We start from the raw sequence: 19,078 nt of genomic DNA, 5'->3' as shown, positions 1-19,078 counted from the left end.
AAAGACTTTTGAATTATATGCATTCGAAAAGATCCTGAAAATTTTTGAAATTTTAACTCTATTTGGACGCATTTTGAGGCTTCTGTAACACGGATTTTTCATATATCTAAGTATGCAGAAAATTACGCTTGTTTCACTTTAACACAAAATACTTTCAAATTGTTAATTCAACAAAGCTGGAAAATTTTTGAAATTTCAACTCTATTTGGACGCATTTTGAGGCTTTTCTGGTTTTTGAATTTTAGGAATGAATACGGTGTTTTCATTTAAGACCCTACATTAAGAGAGATAAATATCTTCGACGGTCTGAGACTTCTTCTTTTCTCGCACTTTCTCATCTTCTGTCTCCTCTTTCCTTCTCTTTTTTCCTCCTTTCCTCCTTTCTTCCTTTCCTCCTTTCCACCTTTCCTCCTTTTTTTTGCTTTCGGGGGGTGGGGGGGGGGGGGGGGCTGGAGCCCCTCAAGCCGCCTTCATTAGTTCGATTACGAACGAATTTAAACACTAGATGTATTGAGGTAACGCATGACCCCTAAAATAATGATCAGGACTTGCTCACATGTGGTAAAAAGTACAGCGGCTGACGGACGTTTTCCAACTTGTGCGTCTATCGCTTATTTGACTTCACTGCCGCACCGCTCTGTTCTGTTCGAATATTTGAACAAAATTGGCATATCGATGACCAAAGTGCGAAACTACGTATCTCCGTTTGCGACGTTGTGGACCTGTTATTTTTTATTTTTTCTTTGGAAAACTATTCAACGTAATTTTTTTAAAACTCCTTTGATTTTTCTTCTTCGTTTGTAGAATATTTCTGTATACTTTTCAAGTTATGAAGTCAATCATTTCATTTCAAAAATAAAAGACAATAGGAACAGAAATTTTGAAACACCGCTATGGAGATACGTGGTTTCGTATTTTGGCCATCGATACACCGATCTTCGGTCGAAAATGTATCAGGTTACAATCGATTTAAACGATGATTTCTTACCCTCAAAAACGGAGAGGTGGACAAGTAGACAGAATGATGCTTGGAACACTCATGCCACCTCCTTGCTTCAAGGTCTTACCTCAAGGTTGCGGGAGGTATTGCCGCTCCTTTGACGTAAGAGTGTATCTCAATAAATTTCCATGTGAGCCTTGTTCGCCGTATAATTCTATGCTTTCCACGGCTCATGTGGAAATGGACGCCCGTACGCTTCATGACTGCACTCCGCTCCCCTCCCCCTACCGCGCCCAAATGACATTTCTGTTCGCCCCCAGCCGAAATCATTGAATTTTGTTAATTTCTAAAGACCAAAATAAAATTGAAAAAAAAAAATCGCAATTAAATGTTAATCCGTAGTATCTCATTTATATCATGTTTGTGTTTGCAGGTGATATGGAACTGTCTTGTAGATGACTGTGGTCTTTTTCTCCGCTATATCCTCGAGCGACTCACCAGAGAAAGATCTGAGCTAGAAGCAATGTTCAAAATTCTTCGACACTTGATCCGTTTTGTGCCTAAACTACCTCAGCAAGCTGCCTTTTCTCTATACAATTACATCATTGGATATGTGATGTACTACGTTCGATCTCCGCACGAAGATGGACAGAAAATGATCGGTGCAGCGCTTTCTGTACTCTGGATGGTAATTGGTTTTCCAATTAAATTTGAGTTATTACATCATAGTCATCATACCATTCTTTGTGATACCATTAGGCATGCAATTAAAAATAACCCGTAATATCTTGTGAAATCCTCCCTCAGTTTTTCAATAGCTTTGCAGGCTGTTAAAATGTCTAATTCGAAGGTTTTTATTATGAATCACTAGTGTAGAAATCCAGCATTCATCCTGGATTTTAATTTTAACACTGTCCGGTCATTCAAACTGACAGACAGAATTATACAGGAGGGTTTCAAAACTGAGGAATAACTCCATTTTTGGGGGATAACTCTTGGGAAAACGTTTTTCTATACTATCTAAAACTTGCATTATCTTGCTAATATTACTGACTTTGAACCACAAATGATGTTCTTTTCTTTTGAAAGTACGTCAAAAAGCTTGAGGAGCGGAATTCTTCAGTTTGCCGTCAACCAAATGCTGACTTATTCTTTTTATCTTTTCAGGTTGTTCACAGTGTCCAGGGGATAATGTTCAAAGATTTGAAACAAATTTTGCGCAAAGAACAATGTGATGCATCAATTTTACTCACTGCAAATGTACCATCAACAAAAAAGATTATTGTCCATGGAGCTCATGGTGAGAAATTTTTTTTTCTTAAAACGGGGCTATCAGGGTGTCCTTAAAGTCTTGTCACCAACCTTCGTGTGAGCGAACAAATGAAACCCCAACTTTCGGGTTGTATAAGCTTGAAGATTACATCGTTAACTTATCACTGCAACCTCATTTGGTAAAAAATTCAGTGAGTTAGTCATGGCCATTTTAAGGTAACGTGTTCGCTTAGCCTTAGTCTATAAGAACAACCCTTCTCAACAAATAGAATTGCTTTATACTCCTTATGTCTCTTGTGGCTATACCTTTGTCTATCAATTTCAGTAATCAGCCCGCTGTTTACCTTGAATCATCCCTAATCTTGCCCTCATTTTTCTAGAGCAAGATGGCGGTGGCATACCATCTCAGTTCCCAGTCCAAGAAGACACGCAGTTCTGTCAGATACTACGAGAGTCCCTAGATTTCTTTGGAATTGAAGAGGCACAACATAAAGAATATTTTCTTGTTGATTTAAAATCTCGTAAGTAAAAATTTATCTGTTTTATCTTAATCTTGAACAATTTTCTTTTTCTTCTCTCTATACTATTCAAATATGAGTGTGTATATTCTGTGTTTTATTACAGAACACTAATAAACTTAAGATTTTACTGTTCCAATTTTTAAACCTATTAATGATGCCCTTATAAATTTTCCCCTTGTTAAAAAGCACAATCCTACAAAACTGGAAAGTGATTCAAGTCCTCTTCTTTTTTTGCAGATCAAATTCACAATCCTGCATCGTACGTGCGAGATTTTTATTTTTTCAAAAGATCTCAATATCCGCAGCTAGAACTGGTACACATGAAAACTGATGAAGCATTCAATGCCCTCCAGCGACAAGAATTGTACCGCAAATTTGTTGAAATCGGCAAGGTTCTCCTAACGTGGGCTATTTTGAAGAATGTTGACATGGTATGTGTTCCAAAAATTCATCAATTATATTACCAGGCTTGACTCGTTTATTTGTAAAATGTTCAGTGTGCAATATTTATTTTGCTGAGAGTTTCACCTATCCATTCCTCGTTTATGAATGGTACTAAGCAATAAATGCATTCATTGACAAAAATTGTTTAATCACTAACTGCGTGTAGGTTGTCTTAGACAGATCTTTTAGTGTTGTTCCAAAAACCAGGGTTTTTCAAAGTCCTGCTTCAATGACACTTTTTTTTTGTTCAAATCTTTATCTTCAATTCTTTTGAAAAGAGAGCATCTGAGAGAAATTGGTGAACATAATAATAGCATTTCAAATCCAGTGAACGGAGGGTTGGCCATATGGCATTGTGTGCTACAACAATAGATCATGTGCCTATTGATTTTATTTATTTTCTTTCTCTTTCTCTCCCCCTCTCTGTAAAAAAGAGAAGGAAACTTGTGATTTAAGTTGATAAAAATGTATATTATTCAACATAAAATCCATTTTCTAAAACGCACAACCTCAGGGTATCATTTATCTGCCAGTCAAATATATTTTTCAATGAAGCCTGATGAGAGATTTCATAATTTAGATTAATGTTTTTCAATATAATTTGTTTTCAGGTTGTGCAAAGAGTAGTTTTTTTACACGAAGAACTTATGAAACTCCCTTCTTTTCCTCGGAAAGCCTTAGAGACTGATCTGGATCTGTGCAAAGGCGGAGAAATGGGGAAGGTAATTATGCAATGAAATTATTGGTATATTTTAATGGCGACATACATATTTTGAGACATTAGGATGTAGAAAATGAGGAATTTGAAACTCTAATGGGAACTGGGGTACATCCCTTGCAGTGATGGCTCAGAAGGCATCCTGCAGAACATTTTTTTCAATTTAACACCATCCATTCTCTCTGTTAGCTTATTTTTTTTATAGACAAAATGAGAAGAATTATTGATTACACATACATTAATTCATTGATTTTACTAATTTTCCGGATGCATTGTTACTTACATTAATTGTGAATTGAATTGATTGTTGAATGAAGTGTTTTATCTAAAGTGTAAATCTTTCCCTCCTTTCATCGACTTTATTCTTGACCATCGATTTTTCCTTTCAGGAGCTACTTGGCCTTGATGTTTTACACAAATTCATGTGGGTTCGTCTCATTGCTCGAATGTTTGAAGCAATGGCTGGAAATTTTGCTTACTCGGGGGATATTCATCTCTTCCTAAACGTTTTAAATGGAGCTCTTGCTTTACATAGCGAGGATGCCATTATTCTCAGATATGTTTGTGCAACATACATCAATGCTGCTCATAATTTCAAAAACATCTTCTCAACCAATGGGTAAGTCTCTGAGATCAATGTTTTGACAGTAAAAATTCGAGAATGTTTATCCTTACATTTGTGGATTCATTCGTAGTTTAGTTTTTGCTCACTTTTCAAACCCTTCTCTTGTGGAAGAACTCATCATTTTTTGGTTATTTATTGTTATAAATGGAGCAGGAAGTTTTATCAAGATTGCTGGCGTTCATTACGATTATTGAGATTTTTTTTTTTTTTTTCGCAAAATGTTCATTAAATCAACACTGCTTTCAAATGCTATTCTTTTCTCTTTTGTTTCAGATACCTCCTGATAATTCCAGCTCTTTTGCAACTTTACTCAAGTCACCAGACGAATAAACTCGTTACAAGGACTGTCGAATACACCATCAAACAGTTTTACCTGATGAATCGAAAACCATTTATTTTACAAATGTTTGGTAGTGTTTCTGCCATTCTTGATATTGATGAGACTGCAGAGTTTGGAGAATCTCACAAGGTGATTTTTTTAAAATTTAATAGTTTTTCTGCCTAGAGGGGCACCAGCTGGATGAGATTACAGCATCAATGCGACTGCCCTATCTGATTTTTTAAAATTCTAATTTATCTCTCTCGATATAAACTGTTAATTTTAAAAAGTTAATGGGATGGAACTTTGGCTATCTGGCGCTTTTTTATCCAGTGCATGGATATTCGGCACTGCATTGTAAATTTTAAAAATAAATAGGATCCACAGAATTAAACTGAATCTCAAAATAAGTACACTTGCAGCTGTTTAATTTTTCTGAACATTTCAATGTTTAAAAACTGTCATCAGACTTCTTTATTTAAAGGAATTCGAGAAGAAGGCGTATAAGTGCAGTTTTTTAAAATCTTGAGATTTTGATGATTTCAACTGAGACTAGTCTTGAAGTTTATTCTGTGAAAAAATTCAATTTGTAAGCACCAAAAAGTGAGTCTGAACTTTCTTTCCGTCATAAGGTTATAAGATTTTGAAACTTCTGACACATACTTGTTAAAATAGCAAAAACTGCTCTTATGCGTCTTGCTTTCCAATCAAGTCATTAAAGTTACCTTGATTGGTGCATTTGAATCTCTAACTTTACCCTGATGTTTTAAAGGTTGCTCAACATTTCCTAGGAGCCATTAAGATTTTCAACATGAGCTCCATGGAACACAAAATTTTTTAAGTTTCAAGTACATTACGGAGCTTGTGGTAATGCCGATTTCATAATTGCCATTGTTTCGCCAGTGCCTGTCATCTTCAAGCAAATTTGATGCTACGCAGCCTCTCAAAATTGGGATGTTGAATGTGCATCCTACTGCGAATTTTAAAGCAAACAATTCAGTTATTTTTGAAAAATTCAAAACAATTGAACAAGCCTGTCACGTCTCGCTTGGAATTTTTCACATGTTCTACAATTTTTGTTCAGGCATGGTTGCAATTTACTTTATGAGTGGTTATATTATCATATTTTCGTCACAGGTCCAATCAAGTTGCCTTTTTACCCTTTTGTTGAGTTTGGAAACACCCTCACCTGATCCGTTGAACATAGGTGAATTAGTGAGAGAAGAGCAACCTCTCAAAGCAATTGATTTTTGCTATCACGACGAAAGTGAGATGGTCACTGTGCTTGATTGTATCTCTCTATGTGTCATGGTAGTTGCCTATGCTGCTGACTCGCAACGATCGCATCAAATGTTGGTAAGAAGAAATTTACAGCATCTCTAAAGTGAAATATCGCTATCTATTTCTTGAGGCAATTGATGCCAAAATAGTAGATGTAACAAACAGTCACAGTCATTATATCCTAAATTTGTAGGTATGTATTGAAACTATCTTCCTGAGCTCAGACAAAGTGAATAAAGCTGTGGCAATAAATTTTTGCCGGGTTGTAGTATACGTTTCCTTTGGCATAAGACCAAAAAGTTAATTTAAATGTTCAGGAAATCATTTCTAAGGTCAGAAATAGTTAGTAAAAATCCAATTAATCAGAAGCCGACAGTTGAATTGACTGAGGAAGGCAATGCCTGAAGCTGAGTTTAGTCAATCAGCAAACGCTGTCTTTCCTGGCTGGCTGCGTCATCAGAGCCCATCAAAAATATCGTTTAAAAAAAATCCCATCGTCTGAGTTTTTCAAACGGGTTTCTTTGTCATTTAGGGTTAAAAAAATCTGAAAAAATTCCTAAAATTGTAGTTCACTCTGTATTTTTTGAAAATGACTTTAAAAAAATGAGTGCCACTGACCCATTGGAATCTGATTGACTCATTCAAATTTAATTTTGTCTTTTACCAAAAGGGAAAACATTAAAAGGAGTCAACATTTACTTCCTCATGTGAATTCAATTGTCGCATGCACTGGACAAAACACTGAAACAAGCCCATCATATGCAAAAATGATTAAGTTCTCTCTTTTCTTTTGATTCAATTTGCTATTTTGAACCTGTTTTTAGTGTCTGATGGAAACAATTAACAGGCAAGTTTTCTCATTTTGCAGTGATTTGGTTATTATATGCTTGCTTTATCGTAAATTTAATATTTATGAATTTTTGCCTAAGTAATTTTTTATTGAAATGAAGGCTTTTTCAATGCATCCAGAGACGCCATATCATGATTTTAATTTTTTTTTTATTCATATAAAAATGAGTAAAACCTGAAAAGAATTATGTCCTTCCCTGTTAAAAAACAATTTGTTTTCTAAATTAAACTCTGTGATTTTGCTGTTAGATTATCTTGGAGGCAATTCTCCCATGTTACTTGCGGCAAATCCAGTTACCAAGTTATCGGAAAGAGGGGAAAACAGAACGTGAAATCATCAGTCAGCTTGCGGTTGCCATTCAAACATTAGTAAATAATTGTGAAGCCTTGTCAAAGTAAGTGGCAAGTCATTGTTGTGACGTAAATTTTCTTAATTTGCAAGCTTTAGCAATTAACTGAAAGTCCTTGTGTCAGAGAACTTGAGTAGGAAAAAAAATAAAAGAATAATATCTACACTTGTTGACTTGTTTTGTCCCATAAATAATGGAAATAAAATAAAATAATGGATAATACAAATTTAAAGTAATTGTTGAGTAATAAGAACCTAAATCAACTTACTGGAGTGACTGTGTTGGCGAGAAAAAAAAAACAAAAAAAAAAAAAAAAAACAAGAGGCCATTGAAATATTTGATGTTCTGACGTAGTGCATAATAAATAAATTGATTGGACTTAAAATTTGGTATAGTTTATTTGATTGGACGTTTCATCAGTTCATTTAATATTTTTGTAGTTGATTTCTAATTTTCCTTTACCTAAGTTTGGCTGTACTTGGTGAATTTTTATGGAAAAATTGCGCCATTTAGCTTGTTATAAAAGTCTTCTCATTGGCATATCAAATACCGACAACAATTGTTAAAATACAAGCCAACAACACAGGCCCTATTGACAAAAACGAAAGTAATAGCACATGATGTCAGCTCAGAACTGTGAGAGGCATAGGTATCGTTAACCAATCAAAATTTTTGCTGCTATGAGGGCTTTGATTTTCAACTCCATACCAGAAAGACTTTTTGTCCATTAGATACACAACTCTTGTTACATGTCTAGACATCTTTCATTGTTAAAATACAGGGCTTAGGAGCATTATATTATATTAGGAGATGGTGATATGCAATTCTAATTTGATTGAACGCATCTTTTTAGCAGACTGTATTCTAATGTTTGACTGGTTTTTAGGAACTACAATGGTCCGCAGCGCTCAAGTCCTGAGCACAAGGGATCAAGCCAGCGCAATTTTAGTCGAGGTCCTTATTCGCCTGGTTTTGAATATGATGATGACTCACATTCTAAATATTTAAATGAAAGGAGCAGAACTAAACTAATGAACTATGAACGAGACATTGAAGATTATGAGGTAGGTTTATTTCCTAGCCCAAATGAAAAATTCATGTATTTTGTTCAAAACTATAAAGCATATTTTATAAAGGGTACTTTTAATCTTTCAGGTTTTAAACAGTCAAGATTTTGGTATTTAATGTTATTTTCTCTCTAATCTTGATTTTTTTACATTTTTAAACTCGTTTAATTTCACCTGATTGATGAAGCGTAAATTGTTGATTGAGAGTTTGGGGAAAACTTGTTTTCTTGGATAACCCATGGTTGAAATTTGAACTTCTTTGTTTTAAAACTTGTAGAAAAAAATATTTTCCACCAAACTATAACATGCACCCTTCAATGAATGCAGTATCTCCGTGTCAAATAGAATTATAAAATGTGCTACATATGCTGTGTTTTAATATTCTCTGTTTCAACATTAGGTGCTACGGAATGAATTTCGAAGACCACGGGATGTTTTACTTTCACTGGTTGCAGATTTTGTGACTAAATCGACTTCTCGTTTGACTGAGTTAAATAAAAAATATCCACAAGATGGCAAAACGGTTGAGCTTTTAGATTTTCGATCACACATTGTAAGTTCTTGTCTTTTAAATATCACTACCTATAGTATGATAGTATATGATGATAGTAGTATGATTAACGCAATAGATCCATTTCCGGACTGAAACTTTTACCTAATCAACTAGAATCTCTTTGTCTGCCTACAGTCATAAATATATTTACCTTGAGGATGGTCTCAATAAATTCAGAACAGAAATAGTACTGTAGTAGTAATAGCATTAAATGAGCTAGAAGTATTTATTATTTAATTTGTCTTGTCTCTAGCAGCAGGTGCGTAAATCTGGCTTTAATTTAAAAATGCAACTCTACTCTAGGTGCATGCATAATTATTGATTAACATCAGAGCTTTGTTGCAAATTATATGTGGCTGTGTTTGTATTGAGAACCATTCATTTGTTTGTTCTAAATTTAATATGTTCAATTAATTTGGAGTGGTTTCTTTGTCTTCTTAGCGATTAGCTGACGTTGCTCATAGTCTATTGAAAGTTTCGCCTTATGATCCTGACACAATGGGATGCAAGGGACTACAGAGATATATGACTCAGCTATTACCATCAACTGACTGGTCCGTGGATCAAATGAGACCCGCTCTCATGTTAATCCTTCGAAGACTGGACAAAACATTTCTCAAAATTTATAAAAAATATTCAATTCGAGTAAGTCTCTTTCTTTTTTATCACGCTGAAAACCTTTATGAAATTTACAACTCTTTTGTAGGAAGACCCATCGTAAATGCAACTAAACTTTTCTCTCGGTTTTTGGTTGACTGCCATCTTAAATTTGTGCGCACTTTTCTCTCTCTCTCTCTGTTCTAAATTTTATTGCCCTTATTTCAGAGACACACTGATTGGGAAGCAGCAAGTGGTCTCTTAAAAGGCCTGTATGAAACATTGTCCCGACATCCTTACATCGTTCATCTTCAGCCATTAAAATCCATTGTCAACACCTGTCAGGTATTTATATTTTTAAATTCTTGCTGTATTGCGCGCGGTAAAATTGTTTTCCTCTTTCATGTGATTTAGGACAAAATATTTGAGCCAGCTGTAATTCTCTCTCATGGCCTGTTTTTTTTTTGCAACTTACGGAGGCATCAGATGGTCGTTTTATCAAATATATTTAATATGATGATAGGTAATGGAGAAATTACCCGAAAATACTTTGTTTGATGTTAACTAAAAAATGTTTGATGACTAACTTCATAGTATCTTATACAATTTTATTCTGACTAGGGAAATTGAAGAGAGTCGATTCAAAACTGAGAAAATTCACGGCTTTGATAGGGCATCCATGCTCATTTGAATAAGCATTTTTTAACAAACTCCATCATCCTGTCATAATCCCTTCAATGACTGTCCATTTTAGGTTTCAATGATATTCTCGTGCCTCACTAAACAATAGTTTCTATTCATAAACAGAATTAATCAATTTTCTAATGTATGCAAAGTGTCGATTCTAGTATTCCTTTGAAAACTTGTTTTTATAGCGGAAAAGAAAATGTATCTCTTCTCCATACACACAGAATTTTTTCAAAAGAACATTTTTTTCCCTTCTAATTACAGGGACTTATAGTTGGAGACTCATTATCAACTGGAGGTGGCGAAAATTTGTCCTCTGCGTCGGCTGCTCTTATGTCTCAAGCCCCTCCACCATATTTTTGCAAAATAGTAGTCAGCCTAATAGCTCTTCAAATTCTATGTGTTGGTGTGAGTATTTTTACAATATAAATCTGGCAAATTTCCTCCTCATTCTTTTCCTTTTTTATGTTTGCAATTCGTTTTGTCATCCTCGTGTCCATGGCTAGTCATTTTTTATAGCACTGAATAGCAGTGCCTGCTTTTGTGGACAGGTGTTTCTCTTAATTCAAGAGAGGGACTTGTATTGGAACATGCATAGAGACCGTATCATGTCATTCTCGATCGGATTTTAGGAAAGCTAATTGATCCCACTTGTAGAAGTTATGTTGAAGCCCTTTGGGACCGATCATGTGGATGAAAAATATGATCCAGCAGGGAATTTCAAAATATCTGTTTCTTTGTGAGAGGTAAAGAAAAATCTGAAATTTCAAAAAGATAGATTAATCTATGAATGTTCCTACAAAATTTGCCAGTGAGTAAATTTAAGAAGATGGTATCTTGCATTTTGTGTCTAATGATGTTTTAAGGGTTTCCTTTCGATAACTGTGCATTTGGATGGGAGGAAGAGAGGTAGAGAAAGAGAAGTCAGAATACATTTTTCCCTCTAATCTAATGATATCTTTCTTCTGTGGGAAAAATTGTTTTCCAAGTTATCAAATTTTGATCAATTGATGATCTCATAAATTTTTCTGTGACTTAGTAATTTTTAGGTCGAAGTGTGCAATCGTTTATTTTTCTATGTTTTGGAAAAAATTGTCTTTAAATTTTGTGTAGCTGTATGTCTAAACGTGACTGTTCAAGCGTACCAATACCATTCTCCCTGATTCCTACAAACATTTTAGTCCTCTGAACAATTGTTTCCTTTTTTCCAACGCAAGGCTATCCCATTTTATTATATATGCCATTAAAACAATTAATTATTACTTTTTTATGCCGCCAACCAATTTTCTTGGCTTTTGAAACACTACATAAACATATTGGTTTGACATTTATTTCAGATTTTCAACCATCTGACTCCGGTGAGATTTTGCTCCCTTTTTCCCAGTTCTAATTTCCTGTTTTCTTTATCTCTGCTTTCTTATATGTGTAGCAGTTTCTCCTTTTCAAATTACTTTGAAACATGTAGCATCATTCTTTTATTAGTTTTCAGTATTTGCTACGTATTTATCTGTTGGATTATCCAATCTTAATTTCAACCATATCAAATGAAATTACTGTATATTTTCATCAGTTACTCATTAGGTTTAGAGTTTTTTTGTCCTCTTTTCTACCTTCTGTAATTACTTTTCTTCCTTCATTAAGACAATATAATTTAGATATCCTCTGAAAATTTACATTTTTTGTTGTAAAATTCCGTAAAATAAAATATGACAGGCCTTGATCGATAATTGAGAAGTACAGTTCTAATCAACTGTCTTTGAAAAAATCAAATATTTTAAAAGTAGTATTTAGCATATGAGAGTTGATATAATTTTATTCTACTGATATTAAAGTGATAGTCAACAGAGGAGATGATGCAATGAAGAACAAAGAAGGAGGTGCTCGGCCCACGGATATGGTTTCAGTCATACTTTGATAAAATTTTAATCAGATGTTTGAAATTTCACTCTATGCCAAAGCCAAAAAATTTATTTAATTGTGTGGTAAGAAGCCAAGAGAGGCTTAGAATTCCTCCTTTTTGTCTTTGTTTTGTGAAAAACTACCTGCAGGGTGAGAAAAATCAGTGCCTGACGCTTTAAGTTGCCGAAACAAAACTGACAGATTGTAGAAAGGGGATTCCAATATTTATGTGCATCAGAGAATACTGCATGCGTGGTTCAAGTAAAAGAGCAAAAGAATTAGAAGAGAAAGACTGCAATTCCTTTAACACAAAGCATTATCACATGAAATGTTGTTGATTTTTGGCACATTTGATTGGCCATTCATTTTATTTTTTGGCTTACGACCTGAACAACTTATTAATCTTCCATCAAAATGTACTTAAAGCCATATCAAGAAGGCCTGATGCCCCTTTCCTTGGTCTCACCATCTCTCCTTTCAAAAATATCAACCCAAAAATTCAAAGTTGCAAGATTTTTTTCTCTAGAAATATTAATTTCATATTCTCAGTCCTCAAGAAATAAATCGTAGACCAACCGTTACTATTCTAAAAGCTAGTCTTCATGTCAGTTTTGACATCTGCAATCATAAATCGATTTTGAATCCTTTCGTTTTGACAATTTTCTTTAGGTCAACATTTAATTGGAAATTTGGATTGTCAACAATTTTTCAGTTTGGTTAGTTCTATTATGTAAATAGCCTCCATCTAGTGTAAAAAATGTACTTATGTGTAAAATTTATATCTCATTTCGTTGCTCTGCTGGCAAGAGGGTTCAACTACATTCTGAGAAGAGCGCCATATCTTTGTTGGAAATGTACCTATGCCCTCTTGAAAGTCAAGCAATGATTTGTGACTTGCAGGTGCATAGGACGTTTTAACAGGAGTTTGAATGTGTTCTTATACCCTTTCCATCAGTTTTGACTTCTTGTTTGTTTTGAATGAATCTATTTACTTATTTTCTCCTTTTCACTTCAAAAATTGGTCAAATTTTCCACATGCCTTTGCTAAGTCAAATTTTAAATTTTGACAATTTTATTGCATTTATTAGGCAAGTTTGTTGGTACTGGTAGAATTCTGACAAAAAAATCCAATACATAGTATTCAAATAAATTCAAAACGAACCTTTGAAAGCCATTTCAGAGCATGTGACGTTTGCTTCAAGAAAACTTTTTGTGGAAAGTGAGGCCCTGAAATGTTCTGTAGGTACCTAATATTATTACTTGATATCCGTATTGCAGTCTCCTGATTTTATGATTAAATGTGGCCTTTCCAATCTATTTAGGCTACTCTAAGGCTCAAATTTCTATACTCCAAAATCTTCCAACAGTCATAAGTTCAGCCTCGGACATTTTGATCTCTGTAAAAAATGACCTTCTAATATGTATTTCATATGTAGCCATAGTTTCATGTTTTATCATATCAGCCTGACCTTTTTTGATATCACAAATTGGACATCCCTTAGTAGGAGATATCTATCTACAAAATGTTTAATGCAATGTTAGCTAACAAAGCATTACGAAGAGCTGAACATTTTCTTTTTTTTTAAAAATTTTGAACTCCTTTTATAATAGATCCATTCTGCTAAGTGATGTCTAATTACTGCATGAGAGATTTTTTTCCCTCCTGAGTCTACTTTATCCTGTAAAATCTCAATTTAGTTTTTAAAATCATTAGGGGAGTACGTAACGTTTTTTCTGAATTTCAAGTCTTCTATTGAAGTAATTTTGCCAAAGGAAGCAGAGTGGACAAAAGATGATCGGCAAAGAAATATTTTAAGCTTTATCATAGCACATATATCTTGTGCTGTCAGTGATAATAAATATTGCAAAATCAGGAGGTGTTGCAAAAATTCAAAAATTATAATTTGAAAAAAATATTGAGTTTTGGTCAGGGCAATCTCTCTACGTGTTCTGCTTTTCTCTAGTTTGAGATTCCCTTGAGTTTATTCCTTTCAAATGAATTTTCTCACTCTCCCCTTTCCAAATGTTTTCTCTGTCTTGATGTAAAGATTGCAGTCTTTCCTCTATCTTGATATAACATGTTTGTTTTGCTGAAATGATTGCGAGCTGTGTTCATTTAAAAAAAATTGGTTCTGAAAAGTTTTCATGGAGTTTTACATTATCTGTATATACACTTAATTTTAACAGATTACAGTGTATGAAAGATTCTCTCATATTTTCTTAGTTATAATTTTCAACAAATTTTCATCTATTCTTCAATACCTATGTGAATTAGACATGTGAAAGGGGCAAGTCAAAAGCAGGGTCTGAATCAAAATCGAAAATAGCTTAAAAAATTAGTGTTCGCAAACAAGTGAAATTCTCTCATCATAATGTGTCTGAGTAACACATGCCAACTAGGCAGTATAGTTGATTTTTATGCAAAATCCATGTCCGCAGGGTATTTTTATCTGTGTCAATATTAGTCTTTTGAACTCTTACCCTTATGGTATGTCTTGACATACATTAATTGTCTCAACACATTTCATCCTATCATATACTTTTTATCTCTTTTGATGCATTACTTTGGTTTTTGGGTAATAATACTAAACTGTGCCTCAATCAAGACGGATATCTTTTAATACTCAAAAGTAATCTCTCTGTCGCTACTTTGTCAATTGTAGGTAATAATCTAATCGGGTCTCCAAGGAAGCCCGCCACACGAAACCTTTCTTCTACTTTTTTGTGAAACATTCCTACATGGTGTTCATAGCATGTTTTTCATTGAATCGTATGTAAATTGAATTCCATATTAAAAAACTTGCAGGGTCATCAAGTCAATTTAAAAAACACAAGGGGAATGGGTATTTGTGGAACTATTGCAAGCAAAAAGATTTTGTGTAATGTACACGTGTTTTGCAGTTGAAATTGAAACTTTTGACATAAGCAGATCAAATAATTTGTGTTTTTCTATTGTTCTTGTAGGAAAATTATACGCTGGAACATGTTTGTGGAGGAAGTTCTGTGTTTCCCTCCCAAGATAGGACAGAAAACATGCTGATGAACTTCTTAATGCCTTTGTGCCTTCATATTGGTGTTGGTAGGAAAGGTATGTACTTTCTTAATGCTGCTTTTTCGTACCTCCTCTCTTTTATGCACCCAAAAAACAAAAAATACCAGTTTTCCAAACCAAAGTGACCAGTTGCAATGTAGGTAGCAACTATTACATACACCTGAATTTTTCTAATTGATGAGCTTAGAGACCCCCCCCCCCCCCCTAGATATCCCATCAGTAAAGCCCTAAGGGGCTACAATACCAAATTATTTAAACTTTGTAAAAGTGTACATACAGTAGTAAAAAGTCAAATCTGGTTGGTTCTAAAATGTTTCCACAGCAACTCAAGTTAACAAGTTACAACTTTTGATGTTTCAGATGTCCAGGTACAAAGTATGAGGCAAGCAGATATCAGTTTCACCTTGACTGTTGTTCTTCATGCTTTAATGCCACCGACGACAAAAACATGCCCTGTCACTGCTCAGAATATCAAAACCGCCTCAGAGATGCGGACTGGCTCCCTTACATTCATAGGTCGTGACTCAAAGCAAAATGCTGTCGTACCAAAACATTTATATGAAGTCTCATTTCTTGGTAAGAGATTTTTCATTTATACAGAGATTTTTCGATTAGAATCTCCAGAGTGTGTCCTGAACAATATCATTAAAAAGTTTTTTGCTAGAATGAATTGATTAAAAAAAGCCATTTTGGCAAGGTTTTAAGCCACCTTTTGTCTTTAATTTTCCTCTTTGTTTTGCTGTATGCACTACTTTCAACTTTAAGATGAATAAAAGGGACAAAGAAATCAAATGTTCCTGCAAAATATAGACAGAATAACTTTGGTTTTGAGAAGGAGACTCATGACATGTTGCCTGAAAAGACAGGATAATTCAAAATTCACAGGGAGCAGTATATCTAATGATGAATTGATTTTTTAAAATGTTTAATGCGTATAATTGACAAGTAAGTAAGATAGTGAGAATTTTGCATAATTATCAAATCTAGCCCAGCTTTTTTGATCATATTTTTAATGGTGATCTTTTCATTTCTATTTTAGCACTAAAAATGATGGTGGTCTGTTTTGAGCCGGAGCTTGTCAACGACTGGCCGCGCATTGCCAAAACAATTCGAGATATTTCAAAGTTACAACTTCCGTTGGATGTGCGGGAAATGTTTTGGAAATTTATTGATTTCATAGTCACCCAAAGATGTCCTCTTTTCATTTTACTTCTTCCATTTATTCACCAAAGAGTAAGTTATTTAGTATTTTACAACTGTAAGTACAGTTTTTGTTTTGTTTTTTTGGTTTTAATTTTTGTTGAATCTGAACTGAAGCCTCATTTGCATTTAGAAAAAAACAAAACAAAAAAAAACATTTTTTATCTTTAACCGTGAACAGAAAATTTATTGTTGGCGCCCCAACTTCGAAAAAGAGTGCAAATTAATTTTTAGATGAATTAAATGTCTTTTCAATCGCCCGTTTTTGCATGTTTTCCACATGAACTTTTACTCTCTCTTTATGTTACATCCGAGGGTGTATAAAAAAAATAGTTTTTTTAAGCCAAAATCAGGAAATTTTTACAATTTAAACGAGTGTCTAATTTTATTTACACATTTTAGGAGCAATTTGTATTGTACATAGTTCTAATTTTCAGGTCCTTTGTAAAATTTTTCAAGAGCCGAACAAGTTTTGATAACGGAACAGAAATTATGCAATGAGTAAGATTGTATCAGAGATCAAGTCTGTATAAAGTTTTTAGGCGTCACATTTGGAGTGCCACGTCTCATTTGTAGGTGCCAAAACCTGATTTTTAGTAACATGCGGAGCAAATGCTAAATGATAGCTTAAATATCATGGAAAAAATTACTTAGGTGTCTCTAGGTAGACAGAGATTTTTACTTAAATTTGGATGATTCCAATAAGTACCTTCAATTTTATGTTTTCAGTAATTATCAAGAAAGGTTGAGAATTTTGCAGACCCAAAATTCTATTATCAAACCCTACTCAAATAAGACTACAAGTGTGAACGAACTAACCATTTTCATTGTTCCATTTTTAATGTAAATATTGGTTTTAGTTATTGCCTCAGTTTTGGATTAAAGTGTGTATGTTCGTGATTTCAGTTACTTCTCAAACCCTTCTCAGAGGAGGAAAGGCATTTGTATACCTCAATTAAGGAGAAATTAATGGGGCAACTTCCTCCACCAAAATGCAGGGCACTTCTTCTGACGGAACTTTTCAAAGAAATGAAAGACCTAAAAGAAAAACTGGAGCTTCAGAAACAAACCTCAACCATAAATAAAGAAAAAACCGTACAAAGCTCAACAAGTGATATGTTACTTCACCAACGACACCATCGCCCATCGTTGATTGATTTTTGGCCCGGGAGTGGCTCTCATATCGATCAACAGACATCACATAGAGAATCGCAATCCAGTACACCTGAAAGCTTTGCTTTTTCTGAGAAGACAAAGTTCTCAGCTGGTGCTGATGCATTGAGTCCGGATGATGATAATTCTAATGAAGTTAATGGGAGGACCAAGTCAAGGCTTCATCGGTCCAAAGCGCAGAGTGGACGCACTTTTCGCTTACGGAAAAGCAGGATAGAGGTAATAATTTATTATATTCGCCCTGAGACCCATAAGAATATATGCTTAACAGGGCTCACATCATAATGCACGTAGTTCCGTTTGGCAGAAATACGTCCAATTGCTCATCATGGCAAGGCTACAGTATAGGGGCCATCCGCTGTCCGCTCAGTACCATCGGAATGTTGAAAAAACCTCACAGATTATTTTCTATTTATTGAGGCCCAAGCAAGTCATAAAATCCACTTGCAGCTTCAAGTGTTTCAGATGTTCAACAAATCCGTTTTTTCTTAGACCGGTTTCTATCACCTCTTGTCCCCCCTCCCATCTGTATCCATTTTTATGGATGCAAACTTTAGTACACCTGTGCAGTGTTAGAAATAAAATAATGAACTTTCATTACTTTGAAATCTTTTGAGGAAAACCGTCCAGTATTTTCTGCCCTTTCATCTGAAGTTAAATTTTTCATTTATATGGATTTGTTTCCCTGTTACAGAGTAATCACTCTAGAGCATCCAAAGAGCAAAACAAAGATAGTAATTTAGACTATATGGAGGCAAGTCAGGATGACCCAAATGATTCGTATGATCCTCAACAAGTGCGCTATCAGTATTCTAATCAGCTTCAAAATGGTGACTCCAAGATGGATTACATCAAAACACCACCCGTCAAAATACCCCATTCTCAGTCATCCCTCGTTCGATGCGTTTCCAGGAATGAGACCTCATGGGATGAAGATAGCATCCTCTCACAAACTTCTAGTACCTCTGGTGAGATCAGTTCATAATTTCTAATTATCTTATTGCGGTGTATTTTAATTGGAACAAATAATCAATAAAACACTGTTGAATTTGCATGTATCTGATTAATCTCATGCTAAAGTGCTGGGAATCTTTCTCATGTATTTTGTTGTAACAAAGATTTCATTAAAGCATCTCAAAATCGTTATTTCGTCTGCACATTTACAAAGATGAACAATTTTGACCAAAACAATAAATTAATCAGCCTCTAATTTTTTATCAGCTTTCTTTCTCTAAATTACCTCTCGGCAAATCAACATGTACATAGAAGAAATGTTCAGAGAATCATAACTTTAGATTTCTCTAGTATTTCAGATGATCCAAATCCGTACATGAGTGAAACATGCTAAGGAGCAAAAACTGTGCTACTTTTTAAAAGGGGAAAAAATTAAAATATTGAACAATGCGCTTTCAATTTTTTTTTTTTTTTTTTTTTGGTCAATTTGAGTGATCACTATAAATGATAAGTGAACATATTTTTTAACACATCTGTTGAAAACATTGAATTCAGGATGACATAATCATCAGTATTT

The 19,078-nt window shown here is 34.3% G+C and overlaps 1 protein-coding gene across 4 annotated transcripts in view; it reads left to right on the top strand.

Annotated features, from left to right (window-relative positions):
* The window catches only part of unc80 (unc80, NALCN channel complex subunit), a 71,202-nt gene that overhangs the window by 49,767 nt on the left and 2,357 nt on the right, over positions 1-19,078 (top strand). For 3 of the 4 annotated variants that reach the window (XM_019040911.2, XM_019040909.2, XM_072299463.1), the window contains 20 exons: positions 1,374-1,628; positions 2,108-2,240; positions 2,593-2,733; positions 2,971-3,164; positions 3,789-3,899; positions 4,285-4,514; positions 4,794-4,989; positions 5,977-6,195; positions 7,219-7,364; positions 8,206-8,383; positions 8,787-8,939; positions 9,381-9,584; positions 9,765-9,881; positions 10,488-10,631; positions 11,561-11,581; positions 15,087-15,210; positions 15,535-15,750; positions 16,214-16,407; positions 17,281-17,766; positions 18,242-18,515. In XM_019040911.2, coding sequence (XP_018896456.1) covers positions 1,374-1,628; positions 2,108-2,240; positions 2,593-2,733; positions 2,971-3,164; positions 3,789-3,899; positions 4,285-4,514; positions 4,794-4,989; positions 5,977-6,195; positions 7,219-7,364; positions 8,206-8,383; positions 8,787-8,939; positions 9,381-9,584; positions 9,765-9,881; positions 10,488-10,631; positions 11,561-11,581; positions 15,087-15,210; positions 15,535-15,750; positions 16,214-16,407; positions 17,281-17,766; positions 18,242-18,515 — 3,736 coding nt within the window. The remainder of the gene's footprint in view (positions 1-1,373; positions 1,629-2,107; positions 2,241-2,592; positions 2,734-2,970; positions 3,165-3,788; positions 3,900-4,284; positions 4,515-4,793; positions 4,990-5,976; positions 6,196-7,218; positions 7,365-8,205; positions 8,384-8,786; positions 8,940-9,380; positions 9,585-9,764; positions 9,882-10,487; positions 10,632-11,560; positions 11,582-15,086; positions 15,211-15,534; positions 15,751-16,213; positions 16,408-17,280; positions 17,767-18,241; positions 18,516-19,078) is intronic. The other variant, XM_019040910.2, reaches the window with a different exon arrangement.

This window comes from Bemisia tabaci, chromosome 4 (genome assembly GCF_918797505.1).
Source record: "Bemisia tabaci chromosome 4, PGI_BMITA_v3".
NCBI lineage: Eukaryota > Metazoa > Arthropoda > Insecta > Hemiptera > Aleyrodidae > Bemisia > Bemisia tabaci.
This window is presented reverse-complemented; position numbering and strand designations above follow the sequence as displayed.